This window comes from Erpetoichthys calabaricus, chromosome 2 (assembly GCF_900747795.2).
Source record: "Erpetoichthys calabaricus chromosome 2, fErpCal1.3, whole genome shotgun sequence".
NCBI classification, from domain to species: domain Eukaryota; kingdom Metazoa; phylum Chordata; class Cladistia; order Polypteriformes; family Polypteridae; genus Erpetoichthys; species Erpetoichthys calabaricus.
In genome coordinates, this window is record NC_041395.2 from 171,348,680 (window position 1) to 171,371,563 (window position 22,884).

Here is a 22,884-nt window from a genome sequence, read left to right on the forward strand (position 1 = left end):
TAAAATTAGAATGAAAAATTTAAGGGAATGACTGAATCCAGAAATCTGAGGAATCACCACAGAAAGACTAGATTAACGTGAAGCCTAGTGCTTTGCATAGACAAGTTTATGGTATTCTTCCAGATCAGCATAGATTTTGGAGCAAAGGATCTTTGTATAAAGTGAGAAGTGAGCAGTAACATCTACCATCTTTCTGCACCACCCCATTCACCATCAGTTTCGCACAAACATTAGGAAGTTTTTCTTTATACAAAGAACCAAAGACACATGAAATAATCTACCAAGTAGTCTGGTAGACAGTAGGAATTTTATGACTTTCAACACTCCACTTGATGTTATTTTAGAAGAATTAAGTGGATATAAATGGCAAGCTTTGTTAGGCTGAATGGCTTATTCTCGTCTAGATTGTTATAATGTACTAAAATCAAGCTTTATCCAGATCCTGAGCACCAAATACAGCAGACAGAACATAGCCCTAAAGTCCTGGAACAAGAGACCGGTGCAACTGGCCTTTAGAACCTCAGAAAACCTTACTAATGAACAACAACATTTATTTCTGTAGAACATTTTCATACATAGAAGGTTACTCAAAGTCCTTTATAAAAATGTTCATAGAAATAGTTACAAGAAAAACAAATTAAATTAGGTAAGAGTAACAATAAATAAATAACAGTAATACGTAATTAGTAGGAAGGTAGACTGCTTATATACAATACTGAATTCTAAGTCTCCAAGGTTGAGAATGATCAGATGGCCAGGAGGAAAAATAAAAAAAAACTTCAGATAAGCTGGAGAATAAAACAAAATCTGTAGGGGTTCCAAGGCTAAAGGACCCTCCAGCCTTCCATTCGAGCATCACAGGTACCTCGATCAGGTGGTGGTGATGCAAAACACCAACACAGAAATAACAGAGAAGAAAGCAGGGAAACATAGAGATAATAATGATTGCAAATTTATTGAAGAATTTGATAACTGTATGCATGTATAGTCTAATAGAAGTACAGCTGAAATCTAGCTATGAAAAAGTCAAATTAAAAAAGTGGGTTTTTTAGGACTTTTATTTAAAATGATCCATGGTGTAAGCATGGCATATCTCTTTTGGTAAATTATTTCAGATTTTTGGTGCATAACACCAAAAGGCCATCCCACCACTTCTTTGATGTTTAGCTCTAGGAAAAGCAGACCACTATTAGAAGATCTAAGATTACAACTTGAAATATAGGGGGAGAGACATTCAAAAACACATTAAGGAGAGAATTTATTTAAAGCTTTATATACCACTAGTAGTATTTTAAAGTCAATTCTAAATGACACTGAAACTGGTGAGATATGCTCAAATTTCCATTTTCTGGTTAGGGTTATCTGCGGTGGGTTGGCACCCTGCCCGGGATTGGTTCCTACCTTGTGCCCTGTGTTGGCTGGGATTGGCTCCAGCAGACCCCCGTGACCCTGTGTTCGGATTCAGCGAGTTGGAAAATGGATGGATGGATGGTTAGGGTTATTTCTGTTGCATTCTGAACTAATTGCTTTTAATTGATGTCTTCCTTAGGTAATCCTATTAGAAATGCATTACTGTAATCTAGTCGAAAAAAAAGAGGTATGAATATTTTGTCAGCATCTTGCAATATTATAAGAGGTCTAAAATTTGAAAATTTCCTTAAATGGAGAAATGCAGTTCTAGTAATATGGTTAATGTGTGATTTAAAGTTTCTGTCAGAATCCAGGATTGCACCTAAATTCTTTACTTCTGCCTTGACGTTTACCGTATAATTCGGGTCTTGAAACCGAAAAATTGTTCATAAAATCAAACCCCATCTTATACGCCTGTTCAAAAATGCGACACTTAAATTTTTTTTTTACATCTTCTTGCTTCATCCACTCTCTCATCAGTTTCTCAGACACATCAAATTTTGTTGTCGCACTTACCAATTTCTTTCGCCACTTCAACAATTTTTAATTTAAAACCAGCTTCATATTTTCTTCTGATCGAATGCTCAATTATAGATAAGGGATGCGCTTGTGATAAAGGTGTATGAGGGTGTGAGATACAAAAAACACAAAACAGTGCAAACGTCACTTCAGAATATTTAGGGTATTACCGTGTGGTCATGTAGGCACAATACATAGAAAAAAATCAGTGTGCTCCGTGGTTACTCTCTCAGGTGGGCGTTAGCATATCATAATCTCTTGGACCAATAGCATGAGTTTTCCACATTCAATAGAGAAAAAATAGAGAGTCATTTTCAAGATCACAGGAACAGCAGAAGATTGTGGCAGGGGATTAAATCTGTGACAGATTACAAAACAGTTTCTTACCCCTGTGATGATAGCTTCAACTTCCTGAATGACCTAAATAAGTACTTTGGACGGTTTGAAGCATTGAATGATACATCACCAGTGAAGGCCACCCCTCATCCTGATGAGAAGGCACTGTGTCTGGAACCGGATGATGTTCTACGGACTTTGAGGAGAATTAATCCAAGGAAAGCTGCGGGACCAGACCAGATACCAGGTTGTGTACTCAAAGGATGTGCGGAGCAGCTGACACATGTCCTTACGGATATATTTAACATCTCTCTGTGTCAAGCTGTTGTGCCATCTTGCTTTAAAACCTCAGAAATCATCCCAGTTCCGAAAAACCCATAGTCACAACCATGAATGACTATCGCCCTGTAGCCTTAACATCAATAGTGATGAAATGTTTCGAGAGGCTGATCATGGACCACATTACTTCTGTCCTACCCTCCTCTTTTGACCCACTCCAATTCACCTACCGCTCCAACCGTGCCACAGAGGATGCCATATCTATTGCACTCCATTTTTCATTGGAACATCTGGAGAATAGAGACGCTATGGTCCGCATGTTGTTTGTTGATTTTAGTTCGGCTTTTAATACCATCATCCCTCAGAATTTGATCAGCAAACTGGGCCCATTGGGACTGGGCATACCTCTGCAAAACTGGATATTGGACTTTCTAATGGATAGGCCACAGTACGTACGGGTAGGAAAGAATAAATCAGATACCATCTCCTTGAGCACAGGTTCTCCACAGGGGTGTGTTCTAAGTCCCCTCCTCTTCACGCTCATGACCCACGATTGTTGTGCCAAGTTCAGCACAAACCAAATTATTAAGTATGCGGACGACACAACAGTGGTGGGTCTCATTCGAGGTGACGGGGAAGGGGATTACAGAGAGGAGGTGAAGTCATTTGTGGAATGGTGTGATAAAAACAATCTGATACTGAATGTCGAAAAAACAAAAGAACTGGTGATCGACTTCAGGAAGAAACAGCTGATACACATCCCGGTCTACATTAAGAACACTGCTGTGGAAATTGTGCAGTCTATTAAGTTCCTGGGAGTAAATGTGACGAACAACCTCACCTGGTCCCTGCACACCTCCTCCGTCATCAAGAAAGCTCACCAGCGCTTGATCTTTCTGCGGAGGCTAAAGAGGGCCCATCTCAGTAAGTCAGTCCTCACCACTTTTTACAGAGGGACCATAGAGAGCGTGCTAACCAGCAGCAGCTCTCTGTGGCAGGAGAGCTGCAGCGCTTCGGACTGGAAAGCACTGAGGAAAGTTGTGAGGGCTGCGGAGAGGATCATTGGAGCCCCGTTGCCTAATGTACAAGATTTGGCAAAACAACGCTGTCTGGCCAGAGCTGTGCGGATTTCTAGAGACCCTACTTATCCTGCCTCTGAACTCTTTTCCCTCATGCCCTCAAGCAGAAGGTACCGCAGCCTGAAATGTAGAACTACCAGGTTTAAAAACAGTTTTTTTCCTACTGCCGTTCGTCTTTTAAATGAAGCATTTTAGTATTTTATTGTAGGCTGATTTTAACTATGTGTTTTTATTAATGTCTTGTGCATCGTATTTTCGTTCTGCAGCACATCTTGGATGTTCTGCTAAATGACAAATAAAATTGAATTGATTGATTGATTGATTGATTCAACTTATACGGCCAACATTATAAAATATCGGAAATTATACAGTAAAATCAAGACCTGACTTATCCGCAGGAGAACTTAAACACAAGTATACAGTATACAGTAATACTAAAGTATTACGTTTGTGATGAACATCAAGGTTCTCTCTGTTCTATGGTACATTCCCCAGGTATAGCCTCCACAAAGGCAGTGCTTTACTGCACTTCATCTGAGGCTGTGAGGTGAATAAAGAGGAAAGTCATGTACAATGAGCCTCATAAAGGTGGGTAAGGCATCATCTGTTATCAGATGATTAAAAGGCAACAAATGTCATCATTTGACATCTCCTGACTTTGCATCTGAATCCATGGGACTCAGATGGGACTACAGTAATGACTCGGCAGAAAACTCTTTATCCCATTTTTTTTTCCTCCTGCCCCTCTCGAAGAAGTTTATTGGTGGATAAATCCGTCCATTACTACTGGGACAGCCCCTGATTTTATCTGGATGTCAAAATGTTTGTTATGGAACACAAGCTGGAGGGAGTTAAACTGTGGTAACCAAAGACTATCCCCAAACTCCTCAGACCCAAAGATTCTAAAGAACCTGTAGATGCACTCTGTGTCACCACAGTTGAACTTGTTTGGCAGAATATGATATCCCACATGTTCAGCAATAGACAGAATGATCTACTGTGGATGGCCACATATAGGAGCTTTCCTATTCAGATCTTCATGGACGACATGAAACCTCAAATATAGATAATGTCCATGGTACATCACACAAGGAAAAACATCCTTACACCTTTTATGAGAATGCTTTGTCACAGAGATTCTGATGGATGCTTCAGAAAGCTTTCCACCTTATGTGCAGAAAGGAGGATTCTTTACTGGCTTACCAAGAACTACCTCATAAAGAGAAGGGAGAGAGTGTTAGGCCAGGATTGTTGCATGCTTCTCCACAGCTGGTTCATTTTGGAGAGCTTGAAGGAAGAAGATGTCCAATGTGTCTCTCCTTCCATGCCCTTAAGGTACCAATAAAGTCACATGCACTCACCACCCCAAACATCCTTTCTATTGGATGTACAGTATCTAGTTTTTCTGACAAGAAAATGGTACAGGAAACCTAACACTTGCTGTCACACCTCATACTACAAGTCAGTTAATGTGATGTGATACTGCATGTCAAATAATGAGTGCACCACATTGTAAGTTTCACTGTATAGAGTCTAGTCTGTCTAGGATGTTCTTTTTATATATACAGTTAGTAAATTTAATATATGAGAATGAAGTATATTTATACAGTATAAAGAAAAATTACATAACTTTATTTAATCGGTTGGATCAGAAGAAACAGACATAGAGATTTCAAAATGGTGGGAGATGTGTCCTTAACCACAAAGGAATGTGAAAAAGTATGCTTATGTTTGGTTTTACTGTTTACATATAAGGGCATAAGTTAGAGTAATCAAGGTCTCACCAGTTTCTACAGGTGGATACATCTTATCTCTCAAACAAGACCTAACAGATTTTACTTTGCTATTATTTATTCAATGAAAAATAAGAAAAAGCTGAAACTTTATGTAAAAAAGCAAGTACAGTACACCCTTACTACTTTTATATCATTTACGTACTTCTAGATGCTTTATTGTTTTGTTCTCTTATGTAAAACCACAGACTTGTAAGAAGGAATTTCTTCATTTATCATTTAACTGTACACTCACCAGTAACACCATTCTAGTAATGTGCATTCTGGGTCTTTTCTATCAGTGAATTCTTTAGCTCCTCATTTCTGTAAGTCAAACGAAAAGCAGCATAATGATTTCTGATTGCCTCTTGTGCGCATTAATTATTCACAAAAAGAAGCTGTTCAAAAACAGCCTTCATTCACCCCAGCTGAAAGTGAAGACGATTTAGAAGAGGCTCCAATTAAGATAAAAATAGAATGTGCAAATTCTGACCTATTCCTGACTGAAAAATTATTGTACGTGTGGCTGACGCCTTTAGCCAAGATGACTTAAAAGCTCAGGGTACACTGCAGCTGCTTACAGATACTTTAAATAGGTGGAATACAGACAAGTTAAAGGTGGTATAGTGGTTAGTGCTATCAGGTCACAGATTCAGTGATCTGACTTCGAATTCTGCACCTGTGTGTTGTCTGTACATTCACTCAATGTGTTGAGTGAGTGTATGAGCCTTGACCATTGCTGTTTCTCAGCTTGTGCACAGTGCTGCTGGGATATGCTCTAGCCGAAAATGACCCTGATTTCGATTAAGTGGGTGTGAGAAAAAATAAGATAAATTAAATGCTAAGTGACATAGCAGATAAATGGTAAACACAGCGAAGTTCAGGCTGGTGCTGAACTATCAGCCTTGAGGCTTAATTTCCAGAGCTTTAAGTGCTAAACCCAGGGCCATTTCTGGGCATATGCTGTCTAGTGGTCAGGGCACAGTACCGCAGCCCTCCTGTCTTTATGTAGTTTTGACATATTTGTCTGGACTAAACCAGAGCACAAAGAAATGTTTATGTTGTGCACTGTCAGCAGCATGCACAGCCGGATTTGTGTGCCATTGTATACACCGGTGCAGCCGCATGCCCAGCAACTCCTCACTACCTGGACACTAATTTATATTTAAAAGAGTTTAATTGTTATATTATTATTTTTTAATTACTATATTTACATTTATTTATTTTTAATAAAATAAGAGATTAACCTGTGTTAGTAGCATGTTGTGTGTGTGTGTCTGTGTGTGATGGTGTGAAAGGGATGGAGGGAAGACAGATTTTCTTGTCTGGGGCACCAAATAGGTCAGAGATGACCCTGGCTAAACCACACTGTTTGCCAGAGCAAAGGAATATGTCAGCTACTGACAGAGGATGAAGAAATAATAAATGGTAAAGATTTCATCTTCTTAGATGAATAGTGGAGACTGCAATGTTAAATATTAAATATTCAACCTTACCCATTCATCCATCCCAGGTTATGAAATCTGGAAATGCATTCACAACAAGTTCTGATTAAACTTCCCTGATAGCACATATTTTTTGTGTATTATTTTAGAGACTGCTCCTTTCTGTTTTGCTATATAGCCTTTTCAAGAGAGACACATCCACATGACCATTGTTTGGAGACTGAACAGGTTCTTTTTAAGTCTGCACTTCTGTCTGGGTGATAATCATGATTGTTGTCACTCCTCTGACCAATTCTCTTCTTGCCTGATTGCTCCGTTTTAGAGAATGAACCAATTTAGGAACAGTGCATTCTGTTAACACTGTTCAATTTGTTTTAATCAATTTGACAGCACTTCTTAGAATCTTCAACTCAATACAACTCCTTATAATTTTTCTCAAGATCTGTGCCACCTCACAGTTCTATCTCAGAGTTTATCAACAATTCCTTTATAAATGTGGCACTTTAATGGACAGACAAATGTTGGTTGAAGTAATTCAATCAATTGTAGTGAGTATGGGTGGACTAAACATACACTTAACTTAATTCAGGGTTTAGGTGCTGGGGTGCAGAGCCTATTCTGGTAACACTGTGTACAACACAGGAAACACGTCTTTACAGGATTCCACTCCATTGTAGGGTCTACTCATGCACTCTTTCTTACATGACCAATTGTTGAAGAAGTAACAGCCTAACATTACCATCTTTGGGAGTGTGAGATTAATATCAAAAGTATTTGGAAAGAAACAGCCACAGAAAGAATATTCCGGCTCAGCACAAACACCAAGTAGACATTGGATTAAATCCCAAGGCACCAATAAAATGAGGCAGCACCACTATCCACTGAGCCACTGTTGCTGCCAGTCACTGATAGAGTGATTTTAAATTTTTGAAACTGCATTAATGTGAGTGTAGGTACTAAATAGTCATCAGATTAGGATATTTTTGTGCATTCAATCACATATTCACAAACCTGCTAAATTCAATCCAGGGTGTGACCCAAAAGGAGGTATGCTTGAACAGACTGAGAACCCAGAATGACACTACAGAGGCCCAGATAATGAAAAATAGTGATTTATTGACTTTAAAATAAAAATACAAAGGGTTTAGATATACAAAAGAAGTTACTTCTCTATTCACTAAAAATAAAGAAGGCCCTTGCCTGTTTGAGCCTACTTAATACAAAAACAAGTCCTAATTTTTCCTGATACACTTACCCACACTGTTACACTTAAATACAACACTTTTACCTTCTGCACATTTCTCACAAGTCATTCTGTCCACTCTTTCTCACTGCCAGGTAAACCCTTGTTTCTACTCCATAGTTTACTTCATGTTCTTCAGCCCAGTGTTGAGGAGGCCATTTTAAGTCCTAACCCTGAAGTGCCTACAGGTCTGGAGTATTTCCAGGACTTGGCCTTGTAAAAACCTTGGGTTGTTCTTCCCAGAGCTTTCCTGTCCACCCCAGGTATCCAATGCTGCAAGGACATAAATAACAAGGGTAGCTGTATCTTGCTGTTTGCCACAAACTGTAATGTTGGGCAGTGAAAATCATCTTTTTGTACCACCATCCTTTCATTAATTTGGAAACCATGCCTGGTCAGGGCAACATTAGCCCTTCATTCGGAGTGCTACCCCAACAGAGTCCCTCACTCTGAAAACCCTTACAAGGGTCCCTGGTGGCTGAAATCTATTTCAGAAGCACTAACTGCACATCTAGATGCAATTCAGGGTCCAATGTACGGCCACTGCTGAAAAATCAACACAGGCACAAAGAGAAATGCACACTCCAGAGAGAATGCAGGATTCAATGAAACCTAAAACTTAATGCCAGAAATGTTCCGAATTTTCATTCCATTTTGGCTTTATGGATTGATTTTAATTTAGATTAAAAGTAGTGTTAACATAGCAAAAAATGATATATCGTATGTAAAGACTAACTTAAAGTGAGGTCCGATGTTAATCATGCTATGTTAGATGCTGTGCTTTATGAAAGGTGATTCACTGAATAGTGTTGAGTTTGTCACATACACACACTCTTTTGGCCTATGCATTTTGAGTGATCTTGAAATGTAATTTTGTTAATTGCTCTTTAAATTCCTTTGAGATAGTGCCCATTGGGTAAATATTCCAGGGAAAGAAGAACTGTTCATTGATATTGTTCTGTTGACTTTGCCCTCTGCTTGCATATACTATTTTCTGTCCAACTGGCATTGTATTGTTTGATGTAATCAAGAACTTTGATATAGTTCTTGCTATGAAAGACACTCCATGGTAACACTTTAGTTTAGATGCTGCAAAAATTCATCTATTTCTCATTTATTACTATTAAACAAGACTGTAACAAACACTTTTTTGGATATTCATAACACTTCCAAAGTGTTCATTAAAGTGTTTATTCATCTCCACAATGTGACCTACTAACAAAACTTCACTTTGTGGTAGTCTCAGGTGACTTAACTGAGACACAGTTCTTTTGCTATTACATATTTAGTACAAGACGTTTGAATCCCTCATATTAACAAGTAATTTTACCATAATGTCAGTATGCCACAAATAACCTATCACCTGATGTTTTAGAAGTGTGATGAAGTCCAAAAGAAGCCTTTGCTAAGGTCTTGTTACATAAGAGTAAATGAGTAAGAGAGTAATAGTAAATGAGTATCTAAACTAAAGTGTTACCCACTCCATAATAAAATGCTAATTTTAAGCTTTAGAATTGTTCAAAATACTTTCGACATAATTATGTAAGTTGCTATATATTGTAACATGCTGATTTTTCATTTTGCTTTGCCTAAAAAGCAGCTAAATTAGCTGTAGATAATCCTAGTTTAGTAGGGATAGCCGTGTAGTCAAGTGGTTAGGCCTGCCTCACAGCACCAGACTATGTGGTTCTAATTCTGGCCCTGGGACTATCTGTGTAGATTTTGTGCATTGTCTTGGTGTCTTTCCTCAAGGCGCATTGCTTTTCCTCCCAAATCCGAAAGAGATACAGGTTAGGTTGTGTGGGAGGTCTAAACTGAAGCACTGAATCGGCCCACCATGAGTGCTTTATATATTATTTATTTATTTTTGCAGACGTCTCTATCTGAGTTAATTAGTATAGCAATTTATTATACATACAAGAATGATAAGAAGGTGCAAGCATCAAAAAGAAATGAGAACAAGATACAAGAAAGATGATCAGGAGGGAGTACTACTACTATGACAACTAATACATAACTAAATCTGCAACTAGACTGAAACAAAAATCAGTATCTTAAACTCTTTGTTAGTACAACAGAAGCTTTCCTGTAGAAGAAACACTAAGGAATTCCAAAATGCTTCATAAAAAGATGCATTTTGAAAAGAAGTCAAAGCATGACTAAACTGAGTGCAGTTCACATTGATAAAGGGAGATCATTCCTCGGCTTTGGAGCAAGAACAGAGAAGAACTGCCCAGTCTTGGTACATGTGGCAAGAGAAGTGGCGGTCAGCAGACAGGCAGACAGGCCTATAGTGGACTGGTGTAGTACAGTAGTATAATAGTGTAGTATAATAGGCTCATTCTTGACTTGGGGCCAGTGCTACTAGTGTATGCTCTGATCTGATGACCCTTGGATTGGATTGAGCAGCCTCAGAAAGTCAATAAATGGATGGATAGCATTATCAATATCTTTACATATATTTAAATTCATTTTTTATTTAAACAGAGAGTTCTTAATTTTCTTTATAAGGATACTGTCTACTATATTACTATGAATTGTGTATTATATTGAATTTCTGCTGGATTTAGTATGCTGTCTTTATTCAACAATTCTAACATATTCTTAAAGCATTTCATCACCTAGATCTAAAGTATTTTTAATTGCTTTAACCTTACTTTAAAAGTAGTAATCAGTACATACATTAAAGTATGCTTTCCTGAAAATGCATGAATTATAAACTATAGGATATGTTATTATAAGGTAAATATAATGCACTGCCTTTTCTAAAACTAAATTAAAAGTAGTAATACTAGCAATTGTAGTAACAAATTCTGTATGTAGTGGTTAAGGCTTAAGACCTCAGACACTGAGGGTGTGGGTTTAATTCCTGCTTCTCACACTGTGTGACCACGAGCAAGTCACTTCACTTGCCTGTGATATAATTGGGAAAACACAAGCAAAAGTGTGTCCTGAATGCTATCAGTCAATCGTGGATAAAGGCTTCAGCCAAGTAAGTAATGATTAATGCCTCTACTCAACAGCTTTAGAGTTCTGACGTCAGATGCCATGTCATTGTCTGCCTGGGTGAAGTTCTTCCTGGGTATTTTTCCAAGCTCTTTAGTTTTCCTCCCCCATTCCCAAGATGTTCCAAAGATGTATGAATGAGATGAGAGTGAATGCTTCTGTGACTTTGATTAATGCAACAGCCATGACTGATTCCTGATGTGTATCCTTAAGCTGCACGGATTGGCTCTGCCTTCCCAGTCCTAACTTAGAATAATGATGAATTGATGGATTTTAGTTATTATTTTTGGGTGAGAAATCTAGAGGTGAGCTGAAGGACACAGAACACTTTGTTACACAGGAACTAAGAGTTTTTAGTATGAAGAACTTTTAAAGTGGGTGGGCGGAAAGCATTTCTAGGAAACTGTGTACCTTGCATAGAAAATCTCAATCATTTGGAACTAAAGCACTGAAGTTAATTGAGTGACTAAAGTGGCTTTTGCTAGCAGCCGCCTGAGAAAGTTTAATTGACTGTAATGGGACAGCTGACAGCGTATGTACTGCTGTCTGCCTGGCAGGGATGTTGTCATCTTTTCTTTTTTCCTCTGTGTTTGATGAGCTTACTGACAAGATGACTCTTGCTGGAAGGCATCAACAGCCCGGATAAAGCAACTCCAGGCACTCACATGCCACAGTGGATGGTATTAATGGATCATTTATTCAACACGCTGTTCATATTCTGTCCTCGGTTTTTCATTTAAGTAGGAGCAAAGGCTTGGTGACTCGTTTTCTGTGAAGTGTGTCCTTTTTTGTTCGTATCTGAATGGTAGAAAGGAATTAAAACTCAAGGGCATGTAAAACAAGGACAAGATAATAAAGTGCAGACAGCTCTGTTACAATAAGTCACAGAAGTTTGTAGACTTCTACTATTACTAGACAGATGTTAAGCATCCTGCCAGTTTAGTGCAAATAAACAACACATCTCGTTATAGTCTTTAATGTGGTTATACGGATCAGAGACGAACATTTAAATAGTCCTTCTCTCTTTATTTTGTAAGTTTTGCTAAGTACATGGAACCAAAACCAGGGATGTCAAATAAACCAGAATATGTGTATGTACATGTGTACATGGTTAATTGGTTAATTTCATCAGACAAACCAATGTGAAAAATATATGCTCAGTTTAACAAAAATGCACAAAAGAGGATGACCAGTAGGGGTAGAGCTAACCCAAAATTATAAATGAATCATGGCCCCCTTAGGCCTTACTACATAACACCTCATGAAAGCAAGTGAAGGCAGCAGTTCTTTCCTCACATTACATACGATACTGTATCTTCCTTGACCATTATGGTTTTACCAGGGCTCCACCTCCGGTCTCTTGTTTTTTTTATTATTATCAGGTTTGTTTTCTTTAATTATTATATTGACTTGCAAGAGACAATTAAAAAAATGAGAATGATGAAGTGAATAGGTCAAAACTGGCAGTCAGTGAGATATTTTGTCAAAGCCAAAACGTGATCAAAAAAATCAGTCAAAAACAAAAGACGGGATTCGAAAAACCAGGAATGACTACATAATTATCATTTCAATGCAGAGAAACAAGGTGTCTGTCACGCTCAGATAACCTAGAATTCCTTGGGGTAATCTTTGTATTGTCACAAAATAGACATCACAGTTGAATGCTTCCTGGGGAATTCTGGGAAAGAGCTCCATGGAGATGACAGAAACAGAAACATAACATAGCAGCGCCTAAACAGGAAATAAAACGTCATTGTGAGAAAATTTTAATTGTGAATTTAATAATGATTTAATAATGAATTTTCTCAAAGTAGGTTCCAGACAAAACTAAACTTCATATTCAAATTCCTTCAGTCTCAGAACCATATAATGCATGTACAGATTGATTGGAACTGCATAAGAATTTACACAAAAAATGATAAAAGTTGGATATTATAACAATTATTTTTTGCTGATTAAGTTTGGTTGCTTTTGCCAAGTTACCGTTTTTGTTATTTTTTTTTATTGTGCTTTACTTATCAACTTATGTGATTTTATTTTATGTAAGTTACGCGTTTTGTTTATTGTCTACTGAGCTTAAGGGGGCAGGCACACTGTAGCTGAGGAGCCACCCACAGTCTTTACAATAAACTCAGAGACTTCATGCCAGTGCTGAGGCATTAGCTACCTACCAGCTCATGTGATTCAGCTCACCTTTCTTGTATTCTCTTTTGACTCTTGATTTTGATTTTGTGTTTGTTTTTATTTTGTGTGCAGTGGACTCAGGATTTGATTTTGGTTCTGGAACTTTGAATTTGTTAATTTTCAAATTGTTTTCAAATTCTTTTATTTTTTTAAATTCTCTTCCTGATCATTTTTTGAATATTTATTATTATTATTACTATTATTAGGAGTTACAGTCTTTGAAAGCAGCTGGCTGATGCCTTAAGAGAATGTCACATAAGACTAGCCTCACTGTGCACATCCAGGCTTTCTCTGACCATCAAAGGCTTACAGGGGCAGAGCAACTACAGCCGTGGCAGAATAATAGAAAGTGGCCATGATAACCCAAGGGTTTTGTTCTCTGTAGTTTATAAACTACTTAAGCCTGCATCTGGCCCAATTACCTCCTCTCCCAAAGACTGTGAAAGTTCTTCCACTTTTTCCACTATAACATTAAAGATCTAAATAATTCAAATAACATAAATCCATCATCCATTTATATACAGTATTTCCCTGTCTTCCCACTCCATCCCTCTCTTTTTCTAAATTTTCACCGGTCACATTTGTCAGTTACCTACTTTGTAATATGAGGTTGACTACTTGCGTACTGGACCCCATCCCAGCCACACTTCTTAGATCCTGCCTTCATGCTATAATCCCAACTCTTATGACAATAATAAATACATCCCTTGAGATTGGCTTTGTGCCAGCCACTTTTACAATCACTTCTATAACTCCAATGTTAAAAACGTCTGGTCTTGATGCCCTCAGTCTTAACAACTTTCAGACTAATTCTCACTTATCTTGACAGCGGGTTGGAAAATGGATGGATGGATAAAGGTTCTACAGCGTGTTGTAGCCTCCCAACTCAGCAACTCAGCCTACTCCCTACTATCCTGCACTCTATGGCAGACAGGGCTTTTATCTGTTTAGCACCCAGACTTTGGAATCACCTCCCTAAATTAATTACATCAGCTGACTCCATTCATTCTTTTAAAAAAACAACTTAAAACTCATCTGTTCAGGAAGGCTTTTAACTTAACCTCACATTCTGCTTCCTTTTTTAGTCTTCCTCTCTGTCCAGATGCTCAGGATAATTTGTGTGTGTGTGTTATATCACAAATTATGTTATTTGTTAGGCTTTCTTTTAGTACTGAATTTAGCTTTTTACTCTGTTTTTTATTCCATTTAATGCCTTTGTATATCCCGTATCTATCTGTTTACATGTTCTATTCAGGAAATATCTGTATCCAATGTTACATATACCTGCTCTTTCTTTATGAGACTCTGTGAAGCGCCTTGAGCATGGGAAAGGTGCTAAATAAATAAAATGTATAATTATTATTATTACTGTTTTGAATATTTCAGCAAGGGGTTTTTCATCATTCCCTTCTCCCTTTTGAGATTATTAGTCTTTGGGAGCTTTTGGATGTCTAGGATGTAAAACCTGCATTTGAGTATCAGGGCCAGTCTTTTTTTGAAGTGAAACCTGTTTTTGAATTTATGTAAATTTATACCACTTGACCACTCTTCTGAACAACTCATACCCTCCACTTTAACAGGAAGTGGTTAGCTCTGTCTTAAGCTTTTCAATTGTATGTCCTTATTAAGAAGTTCTTATTAAGAGGAATGCATTACAATGGCTGCCGTTAACCTCATCCTATTGATGACTGAATCTGGATTTGTCAAGCTCAATTTGCCTTAATTGCTTTGTACTGACCTTGGGTCAACTTTAGAGATAAGTTCCTCTTCTCCTTTTAGCCTGATACTGACTGGGTTTGCATATATAGATGACATAAAATTCTATGAAAAAGACACCAGCCGGAAAATAAAGGTCATTAATTGGGGCAACAGTGCCTATTCTAGCTAGTCTCTTCATTTGCTTTGTTGCACTCATTTTAGTTTGCAATAGTAAGTTAAGAAGATCCTATCATCTTGGTATTGTCCTTGATGGTAGCCAACAGGAGAACATTTGACTGCTAGGATCTGATTGAGTTATAAATACCATGTTGTGAAGAAAATTGTATTAGTTCATCCATGATAGAACTACTTGATATAACCCCAGTACCATTAAAATGTAAGTCATGAATGCTGTAAGTGGATATTAAGCCTAATGATTCTGGGTATTTGGATTTCACAACTTTTCACAAATTTCATACCCAGGGGGTGACGGTCATTTCTTCCATACTGCATATAAGTGATGTGAAATAAATAAACTACATATCTGTCTGTCTGTCTTTCTATATTTGTCTGATGTGTTTGATTAAGGGGACTTGAAAAAATCAGTTCTAAGTTGTAATAAAAGGTGGCACAGTACAATGGCGGTTGTTGCTTCTGCCTCAATTGGTGACTCTACATTAGCCTGTGTGAGTGTAGGTGTGTGCATGACTGAGATCTGCACGGAACTGGCACTCTGTCAGGAGTTGGTATCTGTCTTTTCACTGATGCTGAAGGAGTAAGCTTTGGCTCTTGAGATTTTGTACTGGGTTAAGTCTGGAATTTCCTTTTATAAGTTAAAGTCAAAGCAGATACAATCAAAGACAGCTGGTGCACATCAAATGTACAGCTGAGTGGTAAAAATGTTTACTGGTGTCAAAATGTTGTGTGAAAAGGCAGAACTTCAAAGCACTGGTTTGAATTATAGCATCCCTACCAGGCCAGATATTGGGAAGCTCCTTTCTTTGACCTTAGACACAATGAAACAGACATTCCACTACTCATGCCAATTTCCTGGGGATCTTTAATTTCTTCGTTGACCTTCCTCTCTTACAATATGGAAGGTTTTCCCCTTCTTCTGAAGACCAGAAAGCCAAATTTTGCTCCAGCCATGGTCCTGACATGGCTCGATGTTGAGGTTGTTTTCGTATTTACTACTTCACCATGTATATTTTGTCATGTAAACTTACTCTTGTTTTTTTTTTTTCTTTCAGCTTTTCCGACGTGTTGCAGCCGCACTCCCTGGGATGGAGAGCATGCAAGAGAAGAGCAAAGAAGGCAGTATCCTTTAATCATTAAACCTACGATAAAGGAAATCATGTTTTGGATTTCAGGGGTGTATTATAGAAAACACAGGATAATTGTTTCATTTCATGTGAGGTTTTTAGCAGGACAGCTGTTCATTTTTTACTAGCTTTTTTTCAGATTTCAAATAGCATATTGTGAATTACCATGAAAACATATTTTCATATTTTTTAATTACCAGGCATGTATTGGAGGCTTCATAAACACAAATAATATGGTATAATTGCCTTATAATACTGAACTGAAATATCTTGTCTAAATTCCCCAATTTACATAAACACAATCTTGACACACTCAGTTGTCCTTTATTTTCAAAAGGAGCTGAGGTTGTCTGGTGACATATAATTATGGTGTGAAGTATTGCTTCAGCATCTCCTAAAATTATTGGATTCAGCTTAGGGCACTGATTAGGCTTTAAAGCTGGTAATAAGACAAGTTTGGAGTAGTAGGCAGGAACTTATATGTAAAGTCATTGAATCACGCTTCTTGAAGTGTGCTAAGACCTTATGAGAAGTAATTGAGTGCCAGTCTTATAATTCAGCTGCATTTTCTGCTGTATTTTATGTTATAACCACAGTGCATCTTTTAATGTGATTAATCTGTTATGTAAGTGTCACTGGTTTAGGTGGTATGATGGTGCATTGGCTAGCACTGCTGCTTCACTATTCCAGATTCCAAAATCCACCCAGTAGTTAATATACACAATCCATCATATTGTTAATGTAGAATGTACAGCATGTGGTGCATCAGGGGTGCTTACCTTCTTTTCTGTATGTGGATCCCAAAACTCCAGTGCAGTGACAGGGACACTGTGCTGTAAACATTGGTGCCTTTCCTCGGATGAAATGTAAAACTGAGGCCCTGGCTCTCTGTGGACATAAAATATAGATGGCCATCCTTCGAAAATGAGTAGGGTGTTTCTGTATGTCCTGGCTAGATTTTCCACCACTGGCCTGGTCATTCTGACCCCTAATCATCCCTCTAAACTATCCCCCTAATGCCTTCACCAACTAATAGCTAAAGTGTGGTGAGTGTACTGGCACAAGAATGGCTGCCATTGCATCACCCAGGTTGATGCGACACATTGGTAGTTGAAGTGGTTACCCACTGTCTTTGTAAAGCACTTTTAGTAGGTTATTAAGGCACTATTTAAATTTAATTAATTACTTATTATTATTCTGACAAGTCAATACTTGACAGGAAGATAGTGTAGACAATCTAGCTGAGGGGTAAGTTGATCACAGAGCTCAGTTTAAGTTAAGCAACATTCTTGGCCAATTGGAACCTGATCATATTTTGCTCGAGAAGGCCATTTAAAAGAGTATTATTGAAGTTCAATTGAGAGCTTACGCACAGAAACAGTTAGCCGATACTTTTTAAAGCTTGCATCTGCCATTTGAACTCTCATAAGGTGTTTAACAAATACAGAGCTAAAGAAAACTGATTATATGTATTTCTTTTTATTTTGGATAATGATAGGCTGAGTGACTTGCTTAAAGTCACCTGGAGAGCTAAAGGCAGGCAATAAACCATATGCTATGAAGTCAAATGTCTTATCCCCTAGGCCACAAAGTACTCCAACATACAATCTATAGAAGTAACATTTCATTGATGACAAAATGAATTTTCACTCCAGCAGAGATCTTAGATTCTGAGGACAGGCTGGTGCAACTCCATGGTGGGGCACAGTGGGCACTGGGATAATGAGGCACGATCCAAGGCTTAATGATAAGATACTACGTTTCTTGGCTGGGTAACCCTAAAAAAGTAATTTAGTGTTTTGCTTTTTCTATGGTGAATGTGCAGACAGAAGTCATTTTCACATAGAGTCGGGTGTTATTTACATAAGCATCAGGCCACATTGATTAACCTGACTGCCTGAGTGTTAAAAAGAAGAGGTTCAAGCCCAGAACCTTGAAGGATAGACTCACAAGGTTCAGATTGCAGAACTCTGGGTTCAAAATCAAAGAGCAAATGCTACAGGTTGCAAGACAAATAACAAAATCATGAAGATAACAAGTCCATGTTCTACAAAATATACACTTTGGACTTATTGAGACAGTATGATGGTAAAAGTGTCAAAGTAGCATTGAGCTTTATGAAGAGCAGCATAGCAATACAACCGTCACAAAGAATGTTGTTCACAATTCTAAGAAAAGCAGTTTCAGCACTGTGATGTACCTGGAATTCAGGCTAAAAACTTTCAAAACAAACATTTGTTGGTTAGATGATGAGGACATTGAGAAGATACTATGTGTTGAGGAGTTTTAGACTGTAAAGGTAGATTTGAGAACAGATAAAAGTTAAGAAGAGCAGATTCTACAGTCAGATTTTTTGAGGTCTGGTGCAACCTTGTGATTTTGAGGGAAACTAAGCTGGACTAAAGAGATAAATTCAGAATGTAGCCAGAAACCAGCAAGAAAGTATAAGCCAACAAGGAGGAGATATCCTCACAATATAAAGTGAAAAATATTTCAGGCCAGGTATCTCTAGTAACTAGCTTTGGAAATCAGGGTCTGACAGAGGAAGGCCCTCCCTTTTATTCATTGTATCATGCCAGGTAGATTTGTTATAGTGTGTAGCATATGGCTGGGGCTGTTACCCGGCCAGGATGCCTCTACACTGGGAGGACCAGGAGAGGGAGCATATCCAGAGCATTAACCTGGAGCGCTAGGTGGCAGCCCCCCTGGGTTGCAGCAGTGCCTCAGACTCCTGCCGTGTGGTGCAGCCCTGTTGGGTTCCATGTGCGCCGCCCATGGCTGCTGCAGCTACTGCTGAGCCCGCAATTGTAGCACTTCCGCCACATCCAGAAGTGCTGCCAGAACCAGGTCAGTGAGGACTTGGAGCACTTCCGGGTGCCTTATAAAAAGAGCCAGCAGCCACTACTCCAGGAGCCAGAATCGGGTGGGAGAAGATGAAGCCTGCCAAGAGGAGTGGAGGAAAAGAGAGAAGAGACTTAGAGAACTAGAGCAGTTTGATCAAGAAGAGTGAGATAAAAGTACTCGTCGAGAAATGCAGAAATCTCAGTTTAGAGAAGATTGAGAATACTAACACTTTATACTTGTGTTTTGTGACTATGCTGTACGGTGGGAAACGCCTTCCCCCATTTCCCACAAGAGAAAGAAATAAAAATAAAAACATGTGCCCTGAAACTGTGTCCCACATCTGTCAATGTCGGGTTTGGGAAGCAGTGTGCCCCCTGGTGGGCCACAAATGTTATTATTAGGAAGATTTAGTACAAAATATTGGTCCCCTATAATTTTATTCAAATAATGCCCCTTTCTTCAAACAAATTTCTTGACTTGGATTTATTTGGTTTGCAAAGAAGCAAATAAAAAAAGCTTTGAAAAGGATTACATTCTTGTATATCCACATTGACATTTTATAACAGTCTGGACAAAATTACTGGAACACGTTACATACCCAGTATAAGACATAACTGTATGGCACGGATTCTTCCTTTAATTAGTACCACTTTTTTCTTCAATCTTATTTTCACTCATTCAGCCAGTTTAAATAGAGAAAAGCACACACTTAACTGTTTTGTGTTACTGTGCCCATCACACTAAATATGGATAACAGAAGGAAAAGTAAACTGTTTCTGAAGGAGTAATATCCAAGCATAGTCAATGTAAAGACTACAAGACAATTTCCAAAGAGCTTGACGTTCCTGTGACCACAGTTCCCAGTATTACAAAGAAGTTTAAGGCTCTATGGGACTGTCTCTAACATCTCTTGAGGTGGACACAGGAAGAAAATGTCCCCTAGAACAAAGAAAATGATTGTTCATATAATGGAGAAAAAATGGTAAAACTTCAAAACAGATCCAAGCTGACCTTCAAGTTGAATGTGCAGCAGTTTCTTGTCACTATGTCCATTGCTGTGTGAATGAAACTGGGCTTATTCAGGTAGAAGAACCAAAAAGACTCCACTTTTAAGACAGACTGACAAGGAAAGCCTGACTGGAGTTTACCTAAATGTATGCTGACACACCACAGTCCTTCTGTTGCAATGTCCTTTGCAGATGGAACAAAATTAGAGTTTTTTCTTAAATCACACCAACTCCATGTTCACAGAAAACAAAATAAATCTTTCAGTAAAAAGAACATTATCCCTTCTGTGAAACATAATAGTGGCTTAGTGATGTTTTCAGGTTGCACTACTGCCTCTGGCACTGGCTGCCTTGAATCTGTGGAGGGAACAATGAAATTAGAAGACTATCTGAGCATTTTGGAGCACAACATACAGCCCAGCATTGTACGGCTGTGTCTCATTCATAGGTCATGAGTCCTCCAGAAGGATAATGACTTTAAACATATCTCAAAAAAAGTGGAGGGAAAGAAAGCATTGAACTCTTCTAAATTGATTCCTGATCTGAATAACACTAACCATCCATAGAAAGAGCTGAAACTTACAGATGGAAGAAAGAACTCATCAAGACTTAGAGATCGGGAGCAGTTTGGTTAAGAAGAGTGAAATAAAGTACAAGTCGAGAAATGCAGAAATCTCAGCAGAGCTATGGACAGTGCTTGAGTGCAGTCATTGTCTCCAAAGATTTTGGTATAAATTATTATAGTAGGTTAAGGGTACCAATATTTTGTCATTGCTTTTGTTTTATTATTTAAAATAATATGTTAGGTCATAAAGCAAAAGCAACCTTTCTTTTCTAAATGTAAAATAAAAAATGATAGACACTAAACACCTTTGTCATTTTAACTTAGTTTAGAGAAGATTGAGAATACTAACAATTTCAGCTACATGTTTATGTTAACATGAAACATGAAGCCTCACTTCTGCAAATACAGAAGTTAAATATTTGATTATAGTATATAAACTAGCTGTGTGATCAACATGGCAGCATATGCTTGTACAATACCAAGGATGACCAGCTACTTTTCCAGAAGTCTTCCCTACTTTACTGTTTCTATACTTAGCCAGAGGGATACTCAGTGAAATAATATTGAGGCTAAGGAATATTCATTGAATTCCAGCCTATAAAATGCAATATTGAAGGTTTAGTGGTGAAACATTTTCTGCTAGTTGCCAACATTTCATTACAAAGCTGGCACCAGAATGAATCTGGAATTGGGTCACCAAGAGCCAGCCTTCACAAAGGTTGAAGAGCTCAGACTTGGAAGAAGGGCAGGTCATTCCACATGCAAGAAGGAATCTTACAGGTTTGTTGTTAGTATCCCTCATTGCCATTTCTACTCTATTAGTGTCTTCTGGATTTGTCATGAAGATCTTATTTGCTATATTCCTTATAATTGTCTCAAGCCCTAGGCTGTGCTAAGTGGTATTCCATTCATATTATGGGCTCATCTTACACAGGACACTGCAGTGTTTCTAGTCTGACTTTTCAGATTTTTTTCCAAAGCAATCAATCTAAGCTGCATTTTAAATCCTTGCTCAAATGTAACCCCAGTTAATCAGCCAACTAATCACTGCTCACCTAATGGTAAATCGACGTTCAGTCTCCGGATGACCCAGTATTAATTCACCACATACTTCTCCGATGAGACCAAGCAAAACAGCGTTTCACTTAACTCTAATGCTCTCCAGTTCTTTCCAACTCAGTTGGAGATGCACAAGGAGATTAGCAGTCAGAATGAGATTTAAAGAGCCGGAAATACAGTATTCAGGCACTACTCATTTGGCTTCACCCCTGGGATCAGATAACGGAGATGAATTAGTCTTGCTATCTGAGATGTGCTACAATAGCACACAGATGAAAATGTAAAATCATTTCTAAGGAGTCGTGGTTAATGTAAAAGGAATCAATCAAAATTAGTATTTTTTTAATTTTCTGTATCATCAAAAATAGTGTATTTCAGCAAATTAGAAATTCAGACATAGCCCATGAAGAAACTTTCCACAGTGTTTTGTTAGTGGTGACTATCTTGGCTTTTAAAATTCCAGGACGCACTCTGAGATTTAAGTGTGAACTCTAAATATGTAAAATTGTAAAGTCATGCCATTTATAGCCATGTTGCAAAGAGGCCTGCAGAGTGAATTATATCCTCTCTGTTACTTCCGACACTTTGTGGAATGTGATAATCTCCCAGTTTTATTTGCCTTTTGGTTTGATGCTTGGCTTGCAACCTTCACTTTTATGCTTTGTATTGCTGTTTTGAATTTCTCCCAGTTTCTATCTACTTCATGAAGGCTGCTTGAGTTGGGAGGTGAGATGAAGCAAAGCCTGTCAGGTTGGTTGGAAATTAGGTTGAAATGAGAGACAGCAGATCCTGAAGTGGAATAGCGTTTAATGAAAGAGGTAGATAGAGCTAGGTTTCCTAGGAACTTATGTGCAGCAGTAAATGGATGAGTAGTTCACCATATAAGTCAGGTCATAAAGTGCCCCATCAATGTAGTCTGATCTTTGCCGGAAAAGGCGAAACGGAAGGACAGTGGGGACACCTACTGGATGAAGTCAAAGTCCCCTAGTCCAGTTCTAATGAAAAATTGAGCTATAGTTGCCTGGTTCAGTAAATAGTAACTGGATATCAGGACAACAAGCGACAACTGGAGTCACTTGGCATAGCTCTTGAAAACTAGTCCCAAGTGTTTCAAAA

At 38.2% G+C, this 22,884-nt stretch overlaps 1 protein-coding gene across 2 annotated transcripts in view; it reads left to right on the forward strand.

Annotated features, from left to right (window-relative positions):
- rab6ba (RAB6B, member RAS oncogene family a) overlaps positions 1-22,884 on the forward strand; it is a 494,609-nt gene that overhangs the window by 433,338 nt on the left and 38,387 nt on the right. For both annotated transcript variants that reach the window (XM_051923573.1, XM_028794772.2), the window contains exon 7: positions 16,222-16,288. In XM_051923573.1, the coding sequence (XP_051779533.1) occupies positions 16,222-16,288 (67 nt within the window). The remainder of the gene's footprint in view (positions 1-16,221; positions 16,289-22,884) is intronic.